Here is a 24,262-nt window from a genome sequence, read left to right as displayed (position 1 = left end):
AGTGAGCCTATTAGTTTGGTACAACATCAGAAAAATCACACTAGCACAGACAGTAGAGAGATGTCCAAAATTATGCCTTACAAAACCAAAACTGTAATATAGAAGACCGAAGTCAGTGGAGAGCTTCTGAGTAGAAAGAGTCAAGACTCTTCAGATAAGAAATTATACACATATAATATCTTACATAATACAAAAGAGAGCTGAAGTAAGAAATTGTCACAAGAGACAAAAAGGACATTATATAACGGTAAAAGCATCAGTTGACCAAATATAATATTTATACACATTTGTGCACATAACATCAAAACCTCCAAATGATATATACATTGACAGAATTGAAAAGGAAACAGCAACACAATAATAGTAGGAATCTTTAGTATATCATTTTATATAATGGGTAGATGATCCAGAGAAAGATTCAATAAGGAAATAGCAAAACTGAACCAATACCAAAGACCAAATGGACCAGACATTTGCAGAAATTTTCACCCAACAGTTGAAAAACACAAATTTTTCTCAAGTGCACACACAACATTCTCTAGTACAGATCATATATTAGGTCATAAAATGACCTTACCAAATTTATAAAGATGAAAATCATATCAAATATCTTTTCTAACCACAATGGAACAAAAGAAAACTATAGCAGAATGAAAAATGGAAAAGTCACAAATATGTAGAAATTAAAACACACTTAAAAATCTAATGAATTAAAGAAGAAATCATAAGAAGTATTAGAAAATATCTTAAGACAAAAATACAACATACCAAATTTATGGAACAATTTATGCAGCAAATGTAGTACTAAGAGGAAAACTGATAGTGGTAAACATTTCCACCAAAAAGGAAGCAAGATCTCAAATCAACAACCTAACTTAATACTTCAAAAAACTAGAAAAAGAAAAACAAACTAAACTCAGGAGAAGGAAGGAAATGATAAAGATTATAGCAGAAATAAACAAAACAGAGAACACAAAGTCAATAGGAAAAAAAATCAACTAAGAGTTGGCATTTTAAAGTATCAACAAATTGGCAAAACTTTACCTACATTACCTATGAAAAAAAGAAAGAAGACATAAATAAATAAAATCATAAATGAAAGACAAGGGAACAACTGATCCACAGAATAAAAAAGGATTACAAAAAACTACGATGAACAATTATACGGCAACAAATTGGGTAACCTAGAAGAAACTGGCAGCTTTCTGGAAATACACAACCAAGACTCAATCAAAAAGAAATTAAAATTTTGAACAAGATCTATACAAGTAGTGAGACTGAATCAGTAATCAAAAACATTCTAATAACAAAAAACATCAAGCACCAGATGACTTCAGTGCAGAATTCTACCAGACACTTAAAGAATTAACAGCAGTCTTCCAAAGAACTGATGAGAAAACTTCCAAACCAATTTTATGAAGCCACTATAGCCAGATACCAAAACCAGACACCACAATAAAAAAAAAAAAAACTATAGCCTAATATCCCTGATGAACACAGATGTAAAAATCCTCAACAAAATACTAGCAAACCAAATTCACCAGCATATTAACATGACCAGGTTAAGATTTATCACTGGAATGCAAGGAGAGATTGACATGAAAAATCAATCAATGTATAAATCAATAAACTGAACACCACATTAACAAAATGAAGGGGAAAAAACTACATGATCTTCTCAACTGTTGTAGAAAAAGCATTTCATATAATTCAACACCCTTTCATCATAAAATAAAAACATTCAACAAATTAGGAATGGAAGGAGACTACTCCAATATCAAAAGACTGTATGTCAAAAGTCCGTAGCTAACATCATACTCAACAGTGAATCAATTAAAGCTCTCCCTCCTAAGATCAAGAACAAGGGCAGGTTGCCCATGCTCACCAACTTCTATTCAACATGATATTGGAAAGATCTCACCAGAGCAGTTAAACAAGAAAAAAATATAAAAGGCAACCATACTAGAAAGGAAGAAGTGAAGTTTTCTTTGCTTCAGATTACATGATCTTATAGCAGAAAACACTAACGAATCCATTAAATAAAGTTCAAATGAATTCAGTAATGGTGCAGGATAATAATAGGAATAATAATAGTAATAAATATTAAACTATGTGCTATACAATTGTTAAAATTACATAATAACTATTATTGTTAAGTTACATAATTAAGTTATAAGAAATTATAGTTGAGCAAAAAATCTATTTCTATATATTTACAATGAAAAATCTGAGAAAGAAATTAAGAAAATAACATATCATGAAAGAGAATAAAATATTTAGTAGTAAACTTAACCAAGAAGGCAAAAGACCTTTAAAATGAAAACTACAAACACTGTGGAATGAAATAAAAAATACAAATAAATGGAGATATCCCATGTTCATGGACTTGACCATTGTTCAAATGTCCATACTATCCAAAGTGATTAAAAGTTTCCATGTAATCTCTATCAAAATCCAACATCATTTTTTGCAGAAATAGAAAAAAAGCATTCTAAAATCCGTATGGAATCTCCAGGGATTTGAATTGCCAAAACAATCCTGGAACAGAAGAACAAAGTTGGAGGCTTCATACTTACTGATTTCAAAACATGTTACAAAGCTACAGTAATCAAAACACAGTGGTGCTGGCATAAAGACAGGTACACCAGAACAAAATATATATCCCAGGAATAAACTCTCACTTACATGGTCAACTGGTCTTCAACAAGGATGTCAAGGTTACACAATGAGGAAAAGACAGTCTTTCAACTAAAGGTATGAAAACTAGATATCCAAACACAAGAGAATGAAGCTGGATCATTATACCATACACAAAAATTAATTCAAAATAAATCAAAAGCCTAAATATACGACCAAAACTAAAAATTCCAAGAAAATATAGGGGAAACATTTCATGGTGTTGAATTTTGCAATGATTTCTTGGATATGACATCAAAAGCACAGGCTATTAAAGCAAAACAAAGGAAGTTACAACAAACTTAGAAGCTTCTACACATCAAAGGAAACAATGAACAGAGTGAAAAGGAAACCAATGAACAGGAGAAATTAACTGCAAATCATGTACCTGGTAAGGGGTTAATATCCATCCAGAATATATAAAGAAGTCCTACAACTTAACAATTAAAAACAAGTAACCTGATTTAAAAATGGGCAAAGGACCAGGGCACCTGGGTGGCTCAGCAGTTGAGCATCTGCCTTTGGCTCAGGTTGTGATCCTGGGGTCCTGGTATCCAGTCCCACATCAGGCTTCCTGAGTCCCACATGAGGCTCCCCATAGGGAGCCTGCTTCTCCCTCTGCCTATGTCTCTGCCTCTGTGTCTCTCATTAATAAATAAATAAAATCTTTTTAAAAATAGGTGGGGCCAAAGGACCTAAACAGACACTTGACCAAAGATATGCAAAATGCCCAACAAGAATCTGAAAAGATGCTCATCACTAATCATTAGAGAAATTCAAATCAAAACTCAAATGAAATGCCACTTCACATCCATTAGCAGGGCCACTATTACAAAACAGAAAATAACCGTCAGCAAGAATGTGGAGAAATTGGAACCCTGTGTCTTGTTAGTAAGAATGTAAAATGGTGTGACCTCTTTGGAAAACAGTATGGAAGCTCCTCAAAAAACTAAAACCAGAATTACCACATGATCCAGCAATTTCACTTTTGGGTAGATTTTCAAAAGATTTGAAACTAGGATCTCAAAGAGTTACCTGCACACAAATGTTCACTGTAGCATTATTCACAAAAGCCAGGAGATGAGAGCAGCCCAAATATCCATCATTAAATGCATGAATAAAGAAAATGTGGTATATATTATATACATAAAGTGGAGTATTATTCAGCCTTTAAAAAGGAAATCTTATTACATGCTATTATACAGATGAAACACTCACCAAAAAACAAACCAAAACACAAACAAATAAACCCCAAATATTATATGATTTCACTTATGAGACATCTAGAGTAGTCAAATCATGGAAACAAAAAGTATCAAGTGCTGAGGGGAAAGGAAATGGGAGATATTCTATAGTATGGAGTTTCAATTTTGCAAGATGAAAAATATCTAAAGATCTTTACACAATATTAATATAGTTAATACTTCTGAACTGTGAAGTTAAAAATGATACATTTTAGGTTATGTGTTTATAGCACAATTAAAACAATTTTTAAAATTCAGTAAAAAATTAAAATATAGAATTTAGATTTAATTTAAAAATGTAATCAATTACATCATTGATTTTTCATAAAAGATGAGAATATCTCTACTTTTTTTAAGATTTTATTTATTTATTTATTTATTATTCATTCATTCATTCATTCATTCATTCATTCATGAAAGACACATGAAAGACAGAGAGAGAGCGTGGGGGGCAGAGACACGGCAAAGGGAGAAACAGGCTCCATGCAGGGAGCCTGACGCAGAACTTGATCCCAGGACCCCAGGACCATGCCCCGGGCCAAACGCAGGTGCCAAACTGCTGAGCCACCCAGGGATCCCTTTACATTTCTTTTATAGTAAGAACTAAAAAGCATATAAGTTAGAGATATCAGTCATAAGACAGTAACAGATTAGATTATAAATGTGGACTTAATAGCAAACTGCGTTGAGGATTTTCTGCTCTTTTAAAAATTAAAATAGAATATATTTCAATACAAACCTGCATGGTGGGGTTTGTTTTTAACTGGTTAATAAGACAGGACCAAAGAGCAAATCTAAATAGAAGAAAAGCACTTAAAGTACTATTGTTTCTTTACTTATTTTAATATGGGAGAGAACTAAAGTTTTAAATTTTCATTCTTATCTCTGTTTTTAAAACCAAGCATGACACAGATGTAAAATTATAATGGATACCATAATTAAAGAGAATTAGGACAGGAAAGAACAAATTCTTGAGATTTCTAGAAATGTCTCTCATAAAAAGAAAATATTAACAAGAATGAGTAGATAGATGTTCCACTTTGGCCATGTAAAACTGGCCTTACTCAAAAGCTAATTAAGAAAGGAAAAGAATTTGAAAGACTGAAGACCACCTCAATACTCTTCTTCAAGCATCACACACCCTAATTATTCAAATTAATATTTCTAATCTTTAGGAATTATACAGTACTTGTTGTTTCCATAATACTTAGAGCTCTCCATGACAAACCTTTCAGGGACTATAATATGGAACAGTTGTAGATCTTGACTGTGGTAAAGATTACATAAACCTATATATATGATAAAATTGCACAGAATTATGCATGCATGTGTGTGCGCGCGCACACACACACACATCATGAATCCATGTAAAAACTGGTGAGAAATGATAAGGTCCATAGACTACTTAATAGAATTGTTATCAATATTTTGGTTTTGATATTATACTGCAGTTATGTAAGATTTCACTACTGGGGGAAGTTAGGTGAAAAGTTCACAGGAGTATATGTACTACTGTTGCAACTTTCTGTACATCTATAATTATTTCAAAATAACTTTAAAGTTAAGTAAAGAAGATGTCAAAATGAATGAAGACAGAAAAATCCTACAGTAATAAGGATTACTACTGAAATAATTGTTATTGGCAATTAGTAAGTGCCAGGCAATGGAGCTCTTAACATAAAGAAATGTAATTTGCCCAAAGAGAAAAAAAAGTCCAGAGGAAAAGAAAGAAATTAAACTAAAAACTATAATGCAATACATTAGCAATATATTAAAGATATGTATTACAGAATAACTGAGGAAATAACCAAAAGCTAAAGGTAGACTATATATTGGAGTTTATGTTATGCCATGATGTTTGGACCTAACTGTGTGGAGGAAGAAAGAAGAGAAGAGGACTACTCCAGGTAATGGAACACTAACATACTTCGGAGGAAATAAGAGACTAGACTAGGACGCTAGCAAGAATGTAAAAAGAAAAAAATATGGTAAGACGGATCCCAAAAAGATAATTTTAAAAATGAAATGAAAATTTAACTTCTAGAATGCCAAAAATAGATTAATGTAAGTGTTGATATATGAAAACAGTAACTCAGGATTAGAAAAGAGTTAAAGTGCTAGAGCTATAGCTCCAGAAAGAACATACAGGAAATGCACAGTATGAAAGCAAATTTCAGACCTATAATAAAGACTTTCCTAAGACTTTCACCATTTCCTAAGATTACCACTTAGAGCTAATTATTAATTAGGCAAAAATAGAAATTCTTACTTCTTGTCTTTTCTTAAGATCTTCTTTGGCTGCTCCAAAGCGTTTGGTTAACCTGGCTATCTTGGCCTAAAAAGAAAAAGCAAAAATGAAATAGAAATCAAGTAATATCATGGTACTAAAAAGGAACTCATGCATATATTACAAGAAACCCACAAAGAGCCTTATTTCAGCCAACTAGGCAAACTAGGGATTTCCTTGCTTTACATACCAAGGAACTTCTTAGGAAATAATCACCTGAGAAAAAAAGTTAATCATCAAAAAAAAGTTAATCATCAACTCAAAAAAAGCTAACGAACAAATGGACACATATATCCATTACTCAAAACTGTTTCTTGAATTCAGCAGCTACAGATTTACTTATTGCAGGGAGGGGGCAGGGGTTCAAAAAGTTATTTTCAGCTAAAACTATTTAAAATAGCATTTTATAAATCATAACCAATGAAATATTGTATCCCAGGGTATGCTAAAAGCTTTCCCACTTCCATAAAAAAAAAAAGTCCACCCAAAATTTTGAGTATTCTGAATCTGTACAATAATTTAAGAGGAATCTAGTCTTCCTATCTAGGAACATAGTACATTACTATTAACTCAAATTTTCTTTTTCTGTCTTATGGTGTTGAAATTTTCTTTTTGGTTTATTCTTAACTACTTATTCATTTTAAATATCTACCATATATGAAACCTTTTTCTCAAATGTTCTCATTGTTCTTTGTTGATGTATAGAAAACCTACTGTAACGTTTTTCTTCAATCAGGTAGTTTCTAAATCTTTTATCAGTTTGCCAAGTAAATTCTATTGCATTCCCATCATGACTCTTAATTTCTTTCTCTTGTCATTATTTTATTGTGCAGACTGCCAACAAAACTCTAAATAGCAGCATAGATAATAGACGTCTTTGCCCTGGGCTCAATTTCAATGTAAATACTTCTACAACTACTAACTATGATATGAGTTATAATTTGAACAGAGTTCCATATAACTTCGGCTTTCTACTTCCTTACTAAATAAAATGGACTTCATAGGTATAAAGTTATATATAATAAAGTTCTCTTACTTAAAAAATCTCCTCTGGACCATTGTCTCCTTTTTGAATCCTTATGTAGTTTATTTGTACTAATTATTTATATTTCAAAAATTAATCTACTTTTAAATTTTCATGAAAAAATAAAGTTTTATCCTCATTGCTCAACATTCAAAAAGGGCTGGGCTTTTTGCTATTTAACTCTTTCTTCCTTGTGGGGGCTTAGTTTATAATTGTTTTTTCCTAGTACTGGAGATGAACATATAATATTCTTCTAATTTCCTATTTAGTACTAATGAATTTTAAATTGTAAATTTCCATAAATTAATTAATTGATTTTTAATTAATTAATTAATTAATTTGTGAATTTCCCTTTGAATATTGCTGTGGCTTTAACTTACAGTTTTGATATGCAGTACTTTAATTACACTTTTTATCTAAAAAGTGGAGAATTTCCATTTTTACTTCCTGTCTCAAATTACCCAGAAATATGTTTTAGGGGAGCTACGGTCTCAGAGGGGTAGAAAAGCTAAATATTTGTTGATAACTTCGATTCTTATTACACATTTGCAACTGACTCCACAGCAAATGACAACTTTCTGCATTTTAAGACTTTCTTAGAAGTTACTATAATTCTCATCTTGACAATGCATCAGAAATATACAATCTAAAAATTATACAAACTTTTACTTAAAAAATAAAATCATGGAAATAACTGTTGAGATTTACTTAACAATTTAACATCTCTGAAAAAGTAAAAATTCACAAAACTTTTTCATGATTCAGGAAGCAACCAATCCAATCCCTACAGTAATATAGAAGATATTCCAATGCTGAAAATTATTTTCAGCTCTTGTAAAATATGTTTAGTCCATATAAAAGGAGCCAATAATTTAAAATAGGCTTTAATAAAAGGATATGGATAAAAGTCATATCAGAATTATTAAAACCTTAAAAATTATTTTCAATAATTCCAAACTAGCCCATTTTGAAAAAGAATAACTATGAAAATCAATAAAAATCTACTTTCCTGTATCTAGAGAAATTTATACTTTAAAAATTTTATCAGGAAAGAGAACTTCTGAACTTTCCTCTAAATTAATTCTACTTAACACAATTCTACTCTCACCAAATTTTTCAATGTATAGTAAATTTTTACAGTATTGCAAAAGGATCATGAGTCTCTTAAAAATGTATTCTTTTAATAAATGCTGTGTTTAAAAAAAAGGACACTAATACTAAAACTAGTAATTATATTATTCCTGACAGCAAAATATCTAAACCCAATTTGTTTATTTTCAAATGTGTTTTAATTCTGAATTTTATAAAACTCAAACTAGATTTTGCCAAAGTCAGTCAAATATAATAAATGAATATATATATGCAAATCAGGAAGATGTACTCATCAACTGCTGTGGAATGATACAGAATATATATAAAGTTGGATTTTCAAAACGTTTGTTGTCAAGTGTAACCAAGAAACAGTAAATAATTAAGCAAACTATATAATTACTTGGTGGAGTATGTGATATATAAGCTTTAGACACTGGAGAACTCAGAAGTAATAATAATAAAAATACTGGAACAGAGCGGCATCACCAAAAATGACTGAGTAGGTTACCTTAGGGTTCAGTCCCTTCCTAAAAGCAACTAACGAGTTGACAAGCATTGTTAGAATCAATTTTTGCACAACTCTAGAATCTACTCAAAATCTCAGAACAGTGGAGTGGAAGTGGGATCTACTTCAAAAAACTCAGAATAGCCAAGGAAAGACTTGGGGGAAAATAAAGCTGCTACTTTGCAGTAAGAGAACAGTGTTGTCTTTTAGATTGTGGATTCATTATTCCCCACACCCAGAGCAGCAGCAGCTGTGAAGATAACAGAATGCCAGCTTCAGGCTCTAGTGCCACAGGAAGCATATGGACCTTATTTTCACTGGCAACTCCCTTATGGACCAAGCACAAAGGACAGCCTTTGTTTCACCCAATTCAAAAGGCTGGAGCAGCATCTCAGACAGCTCTTCCTAAAAAGATTTAAAGGCAAAGGTATTGGCAGAGCAGCCTGGGGCAAAGGACAACAATTTGGATAAGCAATAGATAGAAAAGCCTGAGGAAAAAAGGTTGGTAAAGGTGACACATGGCATAAAACTATTCTAAAAGCTCTTAAATCAAGAAGACTATGCAAATGCCCAGGAAAGAAAAGCCTAAAATGGCCTGAAAAGACCCTAAACTTTCACTTACGCAAGCAGGAAGTGAGGATAAGGCAAGTTGAATAGGGTAAATTGTACCGAAGGAGTAAATCTGCAAAGATTGGGAAAGCATTCTTTTTCTTCTTTCTTTTTTCTTTATTCTACTCCAAGCATTTAAGGTAACTGTCAGAACATCACCTGAACACTCAGCTAATGAAATACAAACTTCAGTGCCCACATAAAACAAAGAATCTATACTTACCAAAAATAGTCTAGAAAAGTCATCAAAACAACAAACAACAAACTCTGGGTAATGGGGGGAAAAACCTGATTCCCAGAACTGCCACATCACAATAATTCAAAATATGCAATTTTCAACAACAAAAAATTAGGAGGCATACAAAGAAACAAGAAATAACAAACTATTGGCCATTGGCAGAAAAAATAATGAAAAGAAAGACAGTTCAGGTATTAGACTCACTAGACAAAGGCTTTAAATGAATTGAAGATCTGTTCAAAGAGCTAAACTTAAAACACACACACACACACACACACACACACACACACACGAAAACCAGGAAAACAATGTCTCACCAAACAGAATATCAAAGAGCCAGAAAGAAAACATACAGAATTCTAGAGCAGAAAGTATATTAAGTGAAATAAAAAATTCAGCAGTAGGGTGCCTGGGTGGCTCAGTCAGTTAAAATGTCCGACCTCTTGGGCAGCCCTGGTGGCGCAGGGGTTTAGTGCCGCCTGCAGCTGGGTGTATCAAAAAAAAAAAAAAAAAAAAAAAAAAATCCAGCAGTGAGAGTTAACAGCAAATATGAGCAAGACCGAGCTGTAGAGAAAAAAGAGTTTTGTATACTTAGTGAAATTAATTTAGGAAGTTAAGTGCAGGTCAGACCGGGTGGCTCAGCAGTTTAGTGCCGCCTTCAGCCAAGGGCCTGATCCTAGCGACCCAGGACTGAGTCCCATGTCGGGCTCCCTGCAAGGAGCCTGCTTCTCCCTCTGCCTGTGTCTCTGCCTCCCTCTCCCTCTCCCTCTCCTCTCTCTCTCTCTGCCTCTCATGAATAAATAAAAATAAAATCTTTAAAAAAAAAAAAAGGCAGTTAAGGGCAATCTCCAGAGTAATCACTAAGGAAAAAATTAAGTAAATACACAAAAAGAAAACATGTAAGGAAACAAAATGGTACACTAGAGGAAAAAAATATATATCAATGACAAAAGATGGCAGTAATGAGGAATTAAAAAAACAAAAAGACTAGAAGAAAAAACAGAAGTCTTTCCTTATCAATAGCTACTTTGAATAAAAGTAAATAGATGAAACCTTCCAATCCAAAGCCAGACTTCAGCAGGAGTGGATAATAAACCATGATCCAACTATATGCTGTCTATAGGCTTCATCAAAATTTAAAACTTTTATGCATTAAGGTACATTACGTGATCAATAAAGTGAAAAGAAAACTATAGATAGGAGAACATATTTATAAATCATATATCTTTGTGTTCAATACCTGAAATATGTAAAGAATTCTTATAACTCAACAACAAAGAGGCAAAAAACCCAAATTAAAAATGGGTAAAGGAATGTTTATAGCAGCAATGTTCACAAGAGCCAAACTGTGTGGAAGGAGGCTCGGTGTCCATCGAAAGATGAATGGATAAAGAAGATGTAGTGCATGTATACAATGGAATATACTCAGCCATTAGAAACGACAAATACCCACCATTTGCTTCAACATGGATGGAACTGGAGGGTATTATAAGTCAATTGGAGAAGGACAAACACTATATGGTCTCATTCATTTGGGGAATATAAAAAATAGTGAAAGGAAATAAAAGGGAAAGGAGAGAAATGAGTGGGAAATATCAGTGAGGGTCACAGAACATGAGAAACACCTAACTCTGGGAAACGAACAAGTGGTAGTGGAAAGGGAGGTGGGCGGGGGGTTGGGGTAACTGGGTGATGGGCACTGAGGGGGGCACTTGATGGAATGAGCACTGGGTGTTATGCTATATGTTGGCAAATCGAACTCCAATAAAAAAAAATATATACAAAATAAATAAATAAAAGCATTAGAAAAAAATGGGCAAAGGACAAATAAATATTTCTCTAAAGAAGATACACAAATGTTCTACAGACACGTGAAAAGATGTTCAACATTAATAATCATTAGGAAAATGCAATCCAAAACCACAATGAAATACCACCTTCACACTCAGTCAAATATTATAATAAAAACAGTAACAAAGAGAAAATAACAAGTGTTAGCAAGGAACCCTCACACATTGCTATTGGAAATGTAAAATGATGTAGCTACTCCAGAAGACAGCTGATTAGTTAGTTCTTGAAAAAGTGAAACAAATTACCACATGACCCACAAAGCCACCCACATCTATGTATATGCCTGAAAGATTTGAAAACTGGTCTTCAAAAATTACTTGTACACAAATGATCAAAGCAGTGCTATTCACAATGCTTAAAAGTTAGAAACAACTCAAATGCCCATCAATAAAGAATGCATTAAAAATTGGGTATTAGTAGCTGAGTTTTGGAGGAGTCAAAAGTTATACATGGACAGGGCATGTGGGTGGCTCAGCAGGTTAAACATTCAACCCTTGATTTCAGCTCAGGTCATGATCTCAGGGTTGTGAGATGATCTCCTGAGCATGGAGCCTGCTTAAGATTCTCTCTAGCTCCCCGCTACTGCATCTCTCCTACTTCTCTTAAAAAAAAAAACAAAAAGAGAGAAAGAGTTACAAACAGGCTTTCAACTACACCAGGGGAGGGGATCAGCACCATAATCCCTGTATTATTTGAGTCAACTATTTATATAATACATACCCATAATATTACACAGCTATATATATTTTAGTTCTTCCTTAGTGATTACTCTGGAGATTACACTTAACATCTTGAATACCTACTTATTTTCAATAGCACACAAATATTTTCAAAAGCATACAGATATAATTAAATACTACTTAACCATAAAAAGAAATGCAGTACTGATACATGCTACATTGTATATGAACCTTGAAAACATTATGCTAAGAGAAAGAGGCCAGACACAAAAAGTCACATATTGTAGGACTCTGTTCATAAGAAATGTGTAGATCAGGTAAATCAGCAGAGACAGAAAGTCGATTAGTGGTTGCCAAGGACTAGGGGAAAGAAAAACAGGGAGTAACATAAGGTTTTCTTTTGGCTTGATGAAAATGTTTTATACTAGATAGAGATGACAATCACACAACAATTTGAATGAACTGAATGCCACTGAATTGTAAACTCAAATGGTTATTTTGTTATCGGAATTTTACTTCCATAAAATACTAAATATTAGAACAACACAAAAAGAGAGGACTAAATTGAGCTCAGTAAAATTTAAGTAAATGGCACAGTAAGGGCAGATCCTTATAGCTAAGTAATGGGAGAAACAATATGAAACTGAAAGCCTAAAATGAAAATACTATGAACATTGATATTCTGTAGAGTAGTGTAGCAACTGGTAGGTATTAGGAAAAGTGGATCCAAAAAAGGAGATCCAGAAAAATTAAAAATACAAAAATAAATAACATTTGAGGAATCTGGACTATATGGAGAAGAATGAAACAGTGTTTTAAAAAGGTGAACACAATGGTTGGGAAGGACCAGCAAGGCCTGTAGAACCAGAGTAATCATGCAAAAGGCTGTTGCTATAATCAAGGAATTGGAAAAAGGAAATATATTTACAGTACTATACTTAATCTTTACAGAAAAAATCCACACGTAAGTGGACCTGGGCCTTGTGAAAAGTGAAAGCAAGCAAAAGATAGGCTTTAGTAAGAAATTTAAAAAGTTAATTTGGCATCCCACTGTGTATGTGAAATGATTGAGAGAAATCAATTTCCAAGAACTCAAAAATTATCAATGAGAAGAAAAATGGGAAGATATTCCTTGAAGATTGTTCTAAGAATTCAAGAATTACAAGTAAGAGGAACAATGGCATGGGGATTTATTTGTGGAGAAAAGACTGGTTTAGGATTTAAAGGATTCAGATTCTGAGACTACCAAGAAATATCAAAGTGAAAAGTTTATTGAGTGTTACGAGATCTGGACTTGCATGTGACATGCGAATACGGAAGTCAAAATCTCAGATCTTAAAAGCACAAAATGAGAAACAACAAAATCACTTTTAAGTCTTCAAACATTTTAAAATTCTAATTCAAAATTCTCAACAGATGAGTAAAATAAAGTTTAAAAATTAAACACTTTCATTATTAGATCTAAAATAAAAGTAAGAAACATGACTAGTGATGTCCTAAATGGTACATTACAAAATTACTACAAAGATCTTATTTAAAAAGTCACACTTCAAAAAAAAAATAAAAAAATAAAAAGTCACACTTCAAACAAAATTAAAAATATGAAACCAAGAAAATAACTTTTAGGCTAAGAAATATAATACATAAATTCTAGTCACGTTGGGTTGTAATTTATTTTATAACCAGAAAACAGTGACTTTGTTTTCATGGACCACTTTTCCTTCCTATATAAAGCAAGGCTCTATAAGTGGTTTGCAAACTCAGCATCTATAGACTATGTTTGTATTTAAGACAGCCTAATAGAAACCACACATTTACTTATGACAGTATGAATGTAGTGAGAAAAACTTGCAGTTTCTTAGTCTTGGGATAAAATGAATTACTACAGCATGTTATCATGTTCATTTCAGTTATTTAGAAGTTCAGACACTATATGAATATGTGGAGTTATATTTAATAAAAAATGAAAACTAACAAATATAAACTCATACAACCTAAGATCCATGGCAGAAAAAGGGTTAATATAAAAATAATCACAATAAATATTTTTGCAACTTATGCTAAAAAATATCAGCCTTTCTTCAGTGACGAAGGCTCTCTTACGGGTTGAATCATATATCTGAAAAGTTCATATATTGAAGTTTGAATCCCAAGTATCTCAAAATATTACTCAATTTGGAAGAGGGGTCTTTACAAAGATAATTAGTAAAGATGAGGTTATACTGGAGTAGAGTGGGCCCAATACAATATAACTCGTATCCTCATATAAAGGGGAAATTTAGGCACAAACACAAGTACAGTGCCATATGAAGACAACCAGTCATGAGGGTGATGCTTCTATAAGGCAAGGAATGCCCAAAACCATCAGTAAACCATCAGAAGCTAGGAGACACACGGAAGAGATTCTTTCTTATAGCCTTCAAATAGAACCAGTCCTTCTAACACCTTGATCTTAGACTTTTAGCATCCAGAACTATGAGACAGTACTTCTCTGTTGTTTAAGCAGCCAGTTTATGGTACTGTTTTTATGGCAGTTCCAGCAAACTAGTGGTGACTCCTTTTACTTCTAATATTTAGCAGTTAAATGTAATTTATTATTAACTTTGAAAATGTACCTCCAAAAATAAGTTATAAAAATAATGACACATGGGTATACAATTCAAATCAGTATACAAACCTGTAGTTCAGTAATAACTGTTTTATGCCTCTTGTTACATTCAATCTTTTCAACTCGTGTTTTTAATTCCGCCAAAGTCTTATCAAATACAGCACACTGTAGCGCACACAATTTTTCTTCCAGCAACCACTGTACAACCTAAAGAGAAATATTTTTCTTTTTTACAGCAGGGAAGACATTTTAGCAAGCAGTAAACAGTAAACATTCTTAAGGACTAATAAGACAGTACTAATGTATTGATTAGCTTAATGTGAAAACATGCCAGCATTCAGAACACAGTGTTATCTGCTGAAAGCCTCTACTTCTACATATATATCTACTATGATAGAATTACATAAAAACAAAATTTCCAGGGACCTGGGTGGCTCAGTACCAGTTAAGCGTCTGCCTTACGGCTCAGATCCTGATCCCAGGGTCCTAGGATCAAGCCCCCATCAGGTTCCCTGATCAGCAGGGAGCCTGCTTCTTCCTTGCCCTCTGCCTGCTGCTCCCCCTGCTTATACTCTCTCATTCTCTGTTAAATAAATAAATAAATAAATAAATAAATAAATAAATAAATAAATAAATAAATAAAGTCTTTTTATTTCCAGAGGGTGAGATTATAATTTCCAGAAGGAGAAATTTTATAAATAATTTTAAATTGAAGTTTTGATATTTATTTCTAACACCTTCTACTGTGATTCAAAGGAGGTCAGTTAAAGGACCAGTTTTTAAAATTTCTAATCTGTTGCAGATATTTTGGTGAGACATTAAGAATATCACTACACTATGAAATTTCTATAAAATATTTTTAAATACCTTACAATTTACATTATCTTATGGATCTATAACAAATAAATAAAATTAAAATCTTAAAAAAAAGGACTAAATAAGCACTGTTACTTCCACATGACAAATTTTAAAAGCAAATTTTTAAAGAAAAACAGCACCTTTTTATTGCCTCACAAATTAATTGCCTTTTTCTCATGTGAGTATACTGTATGTTAGTGGAAGAAGGACACTGGTCTAAAACCTGTTATTTATAATTTTATCATTAAATCTGTAAGACTGTAAAAAATTAATTTCACTCAACTTTCATATTCCTCTTAAAAAGCATTTGTCATAAACACCTGTTAACACATTCTGGAAAAAAAAAATATATATATATATTTTTTTTTATTTCTATCTAACTCTAGTCTAATAGATATAGGCAGATGTTTTCAAAGTCTGTATTTTAAATTCTTCCTTTCCCTAGTCATTCTAAAGCCCTGTCTCTACTTTTTTTTAACAGTGAGCCTAAAGAACATAAAGATTTACAAAGTAGGAACTTACAACCATGAAATCAGCTTATAATAAAGATTAAGTAAAAAAGATTATGAAGGTTAAAATATAAGACTCTAATATTTCCACTAAAGTTCAATATAGGGGATCCCTGGGTGGCTCAGAGGTTTGGCGCCTGCCTTCGGCCTGGGGCGTGATCCTGGAGACCTGGAATCAAGTCCCATGTCAGGCTTTCTGCATGAAGCCTCTTCTCCCTCTGCCTGTGTCTCTGCCTCTCTGTCTCTGTGTGTCTCTCATGAATAAATAAATAAAATCTTTTAAAAAAATAAAGTTCAATATAAAAGAAAAAAATATGAACTCTTTAAGATTCAGAAAGTTTTTAAAATTAAATTAAGAATAATAAGATCAACCACTTTCTTCAAGTTCTGTGAAAAACCTAAATATGTCAGTAAAATACAGAATGTCAAAAACCTAAAAGAATAAAAACAGTCATGCTTTTTATTTAATATGGTTTTTAACTTATAATCTGTAATACCTTTTGTAGCTTCTGATTAATATCTCCTTTAGCTGTAATCTTCACTTGAAATTCTGCTTCATATTCTTCTTCCATGTATCGACGACGCTTAGACTGTACATTGTCCATGTCCTCTGATTTAGAACGTTTTCTTCTAGAAAATTCACCTCAGAACAAAAAGTATAATGATTAGTCAGGTTTGCATTATAGACCCTAATGCCTCTTTTCTGTTCTCAACAAAATATTATTTCTATCATAATACTATTTCAATCAGTTATTTTATGAATTATTTTTGAAATTAGAAAAGTGGATAGGTAACTTTTAAACTCTGAACTTGAAATGATTTTCAATATGCTACACAAGAACTCCCTCATGACTAAGCAATGTATAACATAAACATAAAACATTCTTTCCTTGGAAGTATATTAAGATGGAGAATCACCTAAAATATCAATATGAGATTAGAAGAAATAATCTCATATTCATTCCCTTAGCTAAATAGTGAACATGAGTCCTCTGATAAAATGTAATACTCATTCTCATGTCATGGATTCCTAACTGTACAAAGATTTAATTATTTAATTCTTCCTCTTCAATACATTTTTTTCTCAGTAAATTTAGAAAAAAAATTCTTAATTATTACCCTTAGAAAAATAACATAAGACTAGTTATTCTTTTTTCTTTTTGAAGATTATTTACTTGAGAGAGAAAAAAACTCATATACTTGCAAAGGGGGAGGGGCAGAGGGAGAGAAGAGAATTTCAAGCCGACTCCCTGCTGAGCAGGGAGCCAACACAGGGCTGAATCCCAGGACCCTCAAATTAAGACTCTCAGAATTTGACTGGAGCCAAAATCACAAGTCAAACACTTAACTGAGCCACCCAGGCACTCAAGGCTAGTTATTTTTAACATATCATAATGAATTCCAAGTAAATCAAAATAATAAAATTTCTATCATTATAAAAGCAAATTTGGTAAAGATATTCAAAGAAATTCACTTAGAAAATTTTTATTTCAAATACTGATAACATTCATGAGATCATAAGTAAATTTCATGGTTTTTTTTCAATATATAAAAAGTAAAAATACTAAAATCTCTACTTATTAAAGGGAAACATCCTTATGTGACCGTAAGTATCCCTCTTCGCTTTTCTCTATATCCATGTATCTATATGCCTACTTTTAAATCCAGTTCTACTCTAGGACTTCTCTTACAATCATAACTTATATAGTCAGACATGGAAACCAGAATGACAAGGAGACACAGACCCTAGGTTTACTGACTTCTAGTCCAATGATAATCTTATAAACCTAATGACACCCAGTCCCAAAAGTCCTCCTTCCTGTGAAACTTAGGAAACTTAAGGAGACAGACACGGATTGTCATTGACTTCTATCACCCCCGACAAAATTTTTATAGTCTCACGCTCTAAACATAAATCTAAAACAATCTACCTCAATACATTAAGGTAGTACCTTATTAAATATTAAACATCTTTCTTATAGAATAATGAAAATATAAAAAAATAAAATACTAAAGTATATGAAATAATACTTTTAAAAATCCTTGGGTTAGCAATCAACAAAATGATTTAATTATGCTTACTAAAACCACAAACTTTTTAAATCATCTCATAGAAAGGAAATATATTCCACAGCCTTAAAAAAAAGAAACAATGAATTACTATTTTTCTAAACTAGTTCAGGTTTTTTGTACATGCTTACTTTTCTCAGAAGGTCTTTCATCTTCATTTATTACTTGCTCTTCTTCCTCAGGTTTGCTGTCCTTTTCATTAGTTTCTACTTCTGCTATAACAAAAAATGGAAAAGGAAATCTTACTTCCATTAGAATTCACAGCAGCTCATTCTAATTTATAATTTTACTGTTATCTATCCAGTCAATAAACTTCTACAAAATCAGTCTCAAAATATGAAATTTTAGGACTAAAAAGGGAGCATGGCATGGATTGGTAGAAATGAATGACCAAGTCCACTTTCAAATGACATTACAGGGACATCTGGGTGGCTCAGGCAGTTAAGTGTCTGCCTTCAATTCAGATCATGATCCCAGTGTTCTGGGATCAAGCCCTGTGTTATTGGACTTCCTTCTCAGTGAGGAGCCTGCTTCTCCCTCTCCCTCTGCCATTCTCCCAGCTTGTGCTCTCTGGCTCTCTGTCAAATAAGTAAATAAAATCTTTTTTAAAAAATGCTCCTACAAATTCATAAAAAGCTCTAAACATGGAAAAACTAACAGTATAAATTTTAAAAGAAAGAATCTTACTTAGTAATTTACTATCAATAGTAGATAACTAAAATCTATTGTAAAACATTTAGATTCCATTACATTGAACTATTAAAACTGCAATACTATAGTGATAATTTCAAAAAAAAAATTACAAAGTACTGCCAAATTCAAAACATCTAACATTTTAACCAGGCACATTAAATCACTAAGTTACTTTAATAGTTGTAAGATAGTTCATAAAATAGAAATGGATAAGCTATTATAAAGATAACAAAAGTTCAGCTTCCCCACTGCAACTGGCTCGCTCCCCAGGGATTTCAATAAAGCATGCTGTTTCATCACATTCTGCACCCAAAATTAAATACATAATCACAAGGAATATAACATTATACAAAGATTCTGAAATGGCATTTCTTCTCTAGAAGCCAGGCACCCCTACTAAAACTATTTTTAAAATTTAAAATAAAGTATTAAAAATAAATAAATGGAAATAAATAAAATAAATATTATAAAATTAACTTTCCATTTAACTATACTCATTAGAAATATTTTAGGATCTCATCCCTCCAACTCCAGTTTCAATGAAATGAAAATTTCTTTTGCTTCCTTGTGGATTCCAAACAAATTATAAAGCAATTTTTTCTATATAGTTTTCCAAATTCTCTTGATTGGAATACTGAGGATGGTGACTCCTGAGCTTCCTAGTCTCCAGAGTATCCAGAGACATAGAATTACTGGGTTGCTTTTTATTTGAAAAATTATTGCTCCACTCCAAAAACATAATTAGTTATGGCTCCAATCAGAGTAACTACAAGCCAGATCAGCCATAACACAGCAGAGCAACCGGCCTGCCAATTTGGTCTCTTTTATGTGTATGTTAGCTCCCTCTCTTCTTATAAATAGATCAAACTTAGCTTGAACTTCTTCCATTTTCTCAACAACCTTGTATCACCCAATTCCCATTTTCCAGATATGCTTGGAAGAAATAGCTAGATTTTCAACACTTTAAAACAGTTATTGGAATTTTAAAATAGACAGAATTAAAATTTATACGTGAGTTTTATTTAGTGGAAAGAACTTAGGATAAGAAAAATGGTTCTACAGAAAGGAACAAGGCCCCTATGTCTAATTTTTTGTTCACAAAGCCTCTATAAAATCTGAGTGGGGGGATCCCTGGGTGGCGCAGCGGTTTGGCGCCTGCCTTTGGCCCGGGGCGCAATCCTGGACACCCGGGATCGAATCCCACGTCGGGCTCCCGGTGCATGGAGCCTGCTTCTCCCTCTGCCTGTGTCTCTGCCTCTCTCACTGTCTCTGTGTGACTATCGTAAAAAAAATAAAAATTAAAAAAAAAAATCTGAGAGTGGATCTGCTTTAACCCAGAATAATAATCAAAGGCCCATGTACATAGACATCTTTTACATAATCTCAAGTACTTCAAGAGATGCCTGAAACTCATCCAAATACGTAGGTTAAGACTGTCTTTTTTTAGAATCTGTCCTCATTCATAGTTTCTGTTATAATTCCTATAGTACTGAGAACAGATTTATTGCAAATTAGACCATTTTCATATATAGTTCTACGTGTGGCATTCTTTCCTTTCAGCTAGACTAGACAATAGTAAGCTCACTAAGAGCAAGTAATGTATCTTTTATTTTTGGTAACCCTAAAAACTTTGGGAAAGAGCTGAGACAAAGCAGATGTTTAATACCTATATGATAATCATTATCTTAAATAAGACTTCGTAAAATAAAGGTGGAAAAAATGTACTTTTTCCATTTTTCCACTGAAAAAATAAATATTTTCAATCTTGTGGACCGACCATATGGTCTCTGATGCAACTACTTAACTCTGTCCATGTAGCAGGAAGCAGTGATAAACAATATGTAATATGTAAACACATGAGCATCGTTATATTGCAAAAAAAATTTATTGACAGAAACAGAGCCTATAGGCTATGGTTTGTCAATCTGTCTGAAACTGACTCTTTGAGAATATTTAAAACAAAACAAAAAATTCCTATGGATTAATTAAAGATAATATATACTTTAGCAAAATGGACAAAGTACATGAACAGGCAATTTATAGATAAGGAAATACAAATGGTCAATTAACATATAAAAATTTTCAACCTTACAAGACATATCAGAAAAATGTGACATTAAAAATTTTTGAGTTGGGACGCCTGGGTGGCTCGGTGGTTTAGCACCTGCTTTTGGCCCAGGGCGTGATCCTGGAGTCCTGGGATCAAGTCCCACATCGGGCTCCCTGCATGGAGCCTAGTTCTGCCTCTGTCTGTCTCTGTCTCTGTCTCTGTCTCTGTCTCTCTCTCTCTCTCTCTCTGTCTCTCATGAATAAATAAAATCTTTTTTTAAAAAATGTTTTTAAGTTTTATTTAACCAATACAAACTTCCAAATAATATCTCCTACAGTGAATTTTTGTGAACCCTTTTAAAGCAAAACTTGGGGGGGAAAGTTGTATTTTACTAATTCCAACTTTCTTCCCATTCTCTCTGAAACCCAATCTCAATTAGGTTTTCAATTCCACCACCTCGTGTCAAGGTCACAAATGGATCTTCAGGTTATTAAATATTTGTCTTCCATCCTACTGGAGCAAACAGTAGCATTTGATACATAAACAGAGTTGGGTTGATTATTCCTTCCTCCTTGCAACTTCCTCTTTATTTGACATCTAAGATATCAGAATTTCTTGTTTTTCTTTCTACCAGAAAAGCTGCTCTTCCTTTTCTTTTTGGTTAATATACTCATTTGTTTTTATTATTATTGAAGTATAGTTGATATAAGAGCTACTCTTTCTTGGTCTCCTTTGCTGGTTCTTCTTCATCTCCCAACCTCTAAACACTGGAATTTCAAAATCTCAGTTCTTGTACCTATTCTTATCTCCATTTATACTCCCTGAGGTGATCTCATCTTGTCATTCAACTTCAACTAAGATCTATATGCTATCTACTCCTAAATTTTTCTAGATAGTCCAAGTCTCTGTCCTGAAATACCCATATCTTACTTGGGCAGCAATAGTCATTTGTAACTGATGTTCTTCCTATACTTCCCTTTCCAAAATCTGCTTCTTTGATCTTCCTCAACTCTGAAAAGAAAAACCTGCAATTTCTACACCAATATACAGGAATATGAGGTTCCACACAGAAAAGTTAAATACAATAAGAAACAAATGAATGTAAGTGGATTAAGATAATAAAGAACTTCAGCTGAACACTATAAACATTGGCAATAAATTATCAATAAATTTTAATTAACTAAACCACAGTAATTCTATCGCTACTAACCTAAACTAAAAACAGACAAACCCCATGAAATTCTATTCCTGTGCAATTACCCTCATAAGCACTTATATTTATCTTAAAGAGCCAATGAATAGGGAAAAACAAATCAACCAGATACATTTTTCATTTGAAATAAAATTTGGAGGGAAACTGTAATCAAAATTTAGTGTAAAATATAGCTTAATCTAAAACAGATTTTAAATGTTAAGAAATAGCAATGTTTATACAATTAAAAAGTAGTTGGGGAAGAGCTCTCCTTCCTATTTCTCTATTAAGAAATAGAATGAGAGGGAAGCCTGGATGGTTTAGTGGTTGAGCATCTATCTGCCTTTGGCTCATGTTGTGATCCCGGGCTTCTGGAATCGAGTGCTACATCAGGCTCCCAAGGGGGAGCCTGCTTCTCCCTCTGCCTATGTCTCTACGTCTCTCTGGGCCTCTCATGAATAAATAAAATCTGAAGAAAGAAGAAAAGGAAAGAAAGAAAAAGAAAAAGAAAAGAAAGAAGAGAAGAAGAAAAAGAAAGAAGAAAGAAAGAAGAAAGAAAGAAGAAAGAAAAAAAAAAAGTAACCAAAAATGAATGCAAGTTTGAATTTTCAAAGTATGCAACATGGATGGGTGGCTTAATAGTCATCTCTTGGCATTTAACAGCATTGAGTGGGAAGGATGGTCTCTAATATCAAAACCCTGGCATAAAGGTAAAATGTATAAACTCATTAAATAACAATCTGCAATTTGCTATGAGTATTAAAAGGTTTTCTAAGTACTTATCCCAATACCACTCTCTCTATAAATACTTATTAAATGAATGAGTTAAGGTCATCTTACATATGGTTACTTATTATCTTTCCAAAATCTAACTTCATTATGTCATTCTCCTCTGCCTGGAATCATCTAATGGCTCCCAAGTACTATCAGAAAGCTTTAGCATTGTAACCAAGGTTCTCCATGATACACTTCTCTCACATTATTGATTATTCACTCACTCCACAAATATTTACTGAGTACTTATTATAAGACAAGCATTATTTTAGCCTTAAGATGGTGGCTCAGAGCAAGTGTGATGATAGTAGATGATAAAACAGACTGAATTCTAAATCTACTCTGAAGGCAGAGCCAATGAGATTTCCTGATAGACTGATGAGATATGAAACACAAGAAAAAAATAATGCTTCCAAGATTTTTGGCCTAAGCAAGTAGGAATGAAGCTACAATTAAGAGGGATTATCTTCACTAAAACCCTGTATTATACATATAGTGAAAAGAAAGCGCTTTCCTAAATGCATCTGTTTTTATAAAGTTACCCTTTTCTAAATTCCCAGAATACCAATTTACCATTTTTACTGTATTCACAGCCTTGTATTTAATGTCCTGCGATTGAATTCTTGTCTGCATTCTAAGGGCAAGTACTAAATTTTATCTTTAAACCCCCAAAACCAAGAACAGCCTGGTTTGTCTCTCTATAAAGCTTTAATAAATGAAAAAATGATCTTTGGAAATGAAGACATCTTTTAAGAAGAAAAAATCTTTACTTCCAAAAACTGGTAATGATATATTGGGGGGAAAAACATCCCTGAGTCTCCTAGGCCTGTCTCTTATTTCTTCTGAACAAACTAGAAATCAAATGCTGTGTTTCATGCTACAAGGTCACTCTTCTCACAGAGTTCTAAGGCTAAGAGTCTGGTGATACAATAAGAACATAAAGGTATTAATGCCACTCTCAAAAGAGTTGAGGAAATTTCAAATAGATTTCATGTTTGAGTTTGATCAGAAAAGCAAAATACAATTTTTCTCATTCCTTGGAAAGATAGGCTTTTGAACCAACTATGAAGTTTATATACCTTTTATATAAAAGGGTTTGGAATTAAATCAAAGTAATAGGGATCCAACAAAAGAGAAGAACACAATCGAATAAAATAGAACTACGTTACAGAGAAATCATTCAGAAGATGCGGAGGAAGAGAGTAGGTTGGGTAGAATCTGGGTAGAATCAAGAAGACTGAGGAAGCAAATGGATGAAGTCTTTATGAAATAGATTATCAGTCTTCAAGGTTTCTGGATTCT

At 32.8% G+C, this 24,262-nt stretch overlaps 1 protein-coding gene across 7 annotated transcripts in view; it reads right to left on the bottom strand.

Moving 5' to 3' along the window:
• The window catches only part of ATF7IP (activating transcription factor 7 interacting protein), a 105,267-nt gene that overhangs the window by 24,427 nt on the left and 56,578 nt on the right, over positions 1 to 24,262 (bottom strand). For 6 of the 7 annotated variants that reach the window (XM_055336745.1, XM_055336748.1, XM_055336746.1 and 3 more), the window contains 4 exons: positions 18,383 to 18,466; positions 16,679 to 16,824; positions 14,884 to 15,021; positions 6,190 to 6,255 (listed from right to left, as the gene is read on the bottom strand). In XM_055336745.1, coding sequence (XP_055192720.1) covers positions 6,190 to 6,255; positions 14,884 to 15,021; positions 16,679 to 16,824; positions 18,383 to 18,466 — 434 coding nt within the window. The remainder of the gene's footprint in view (positions 1 to 6,189; positions 6,256 to 14,883; positions 15,022 to 16,678; positions 16,825 to 18,382; positions 18,467 to 24,262) is intronic. The other variant, XM_055336744.1, reaches the window with a different exon arrangement.

Source organism: Nyctereutes procyonoides, unplaced genomic scaffold (assembly GCF_905146905.1).
Source record: "Nyctereutes procyonoides isolate TBG_1078 unplaced genomic scaffold, NYPRO_anot_genome, whole genome shotgun sequence".
NCBI classification, from domain to species: Eukaryota; Metazoa; Chordata; class Mammalia; order Carnivora; family Canidae; genus Nyctereutes; species Nyctereutes procyonoides.
Note: the sequence above shows the minus strand (reverse complement) of the source record. Positions and strands in the feature narration are given on the sequence as shown.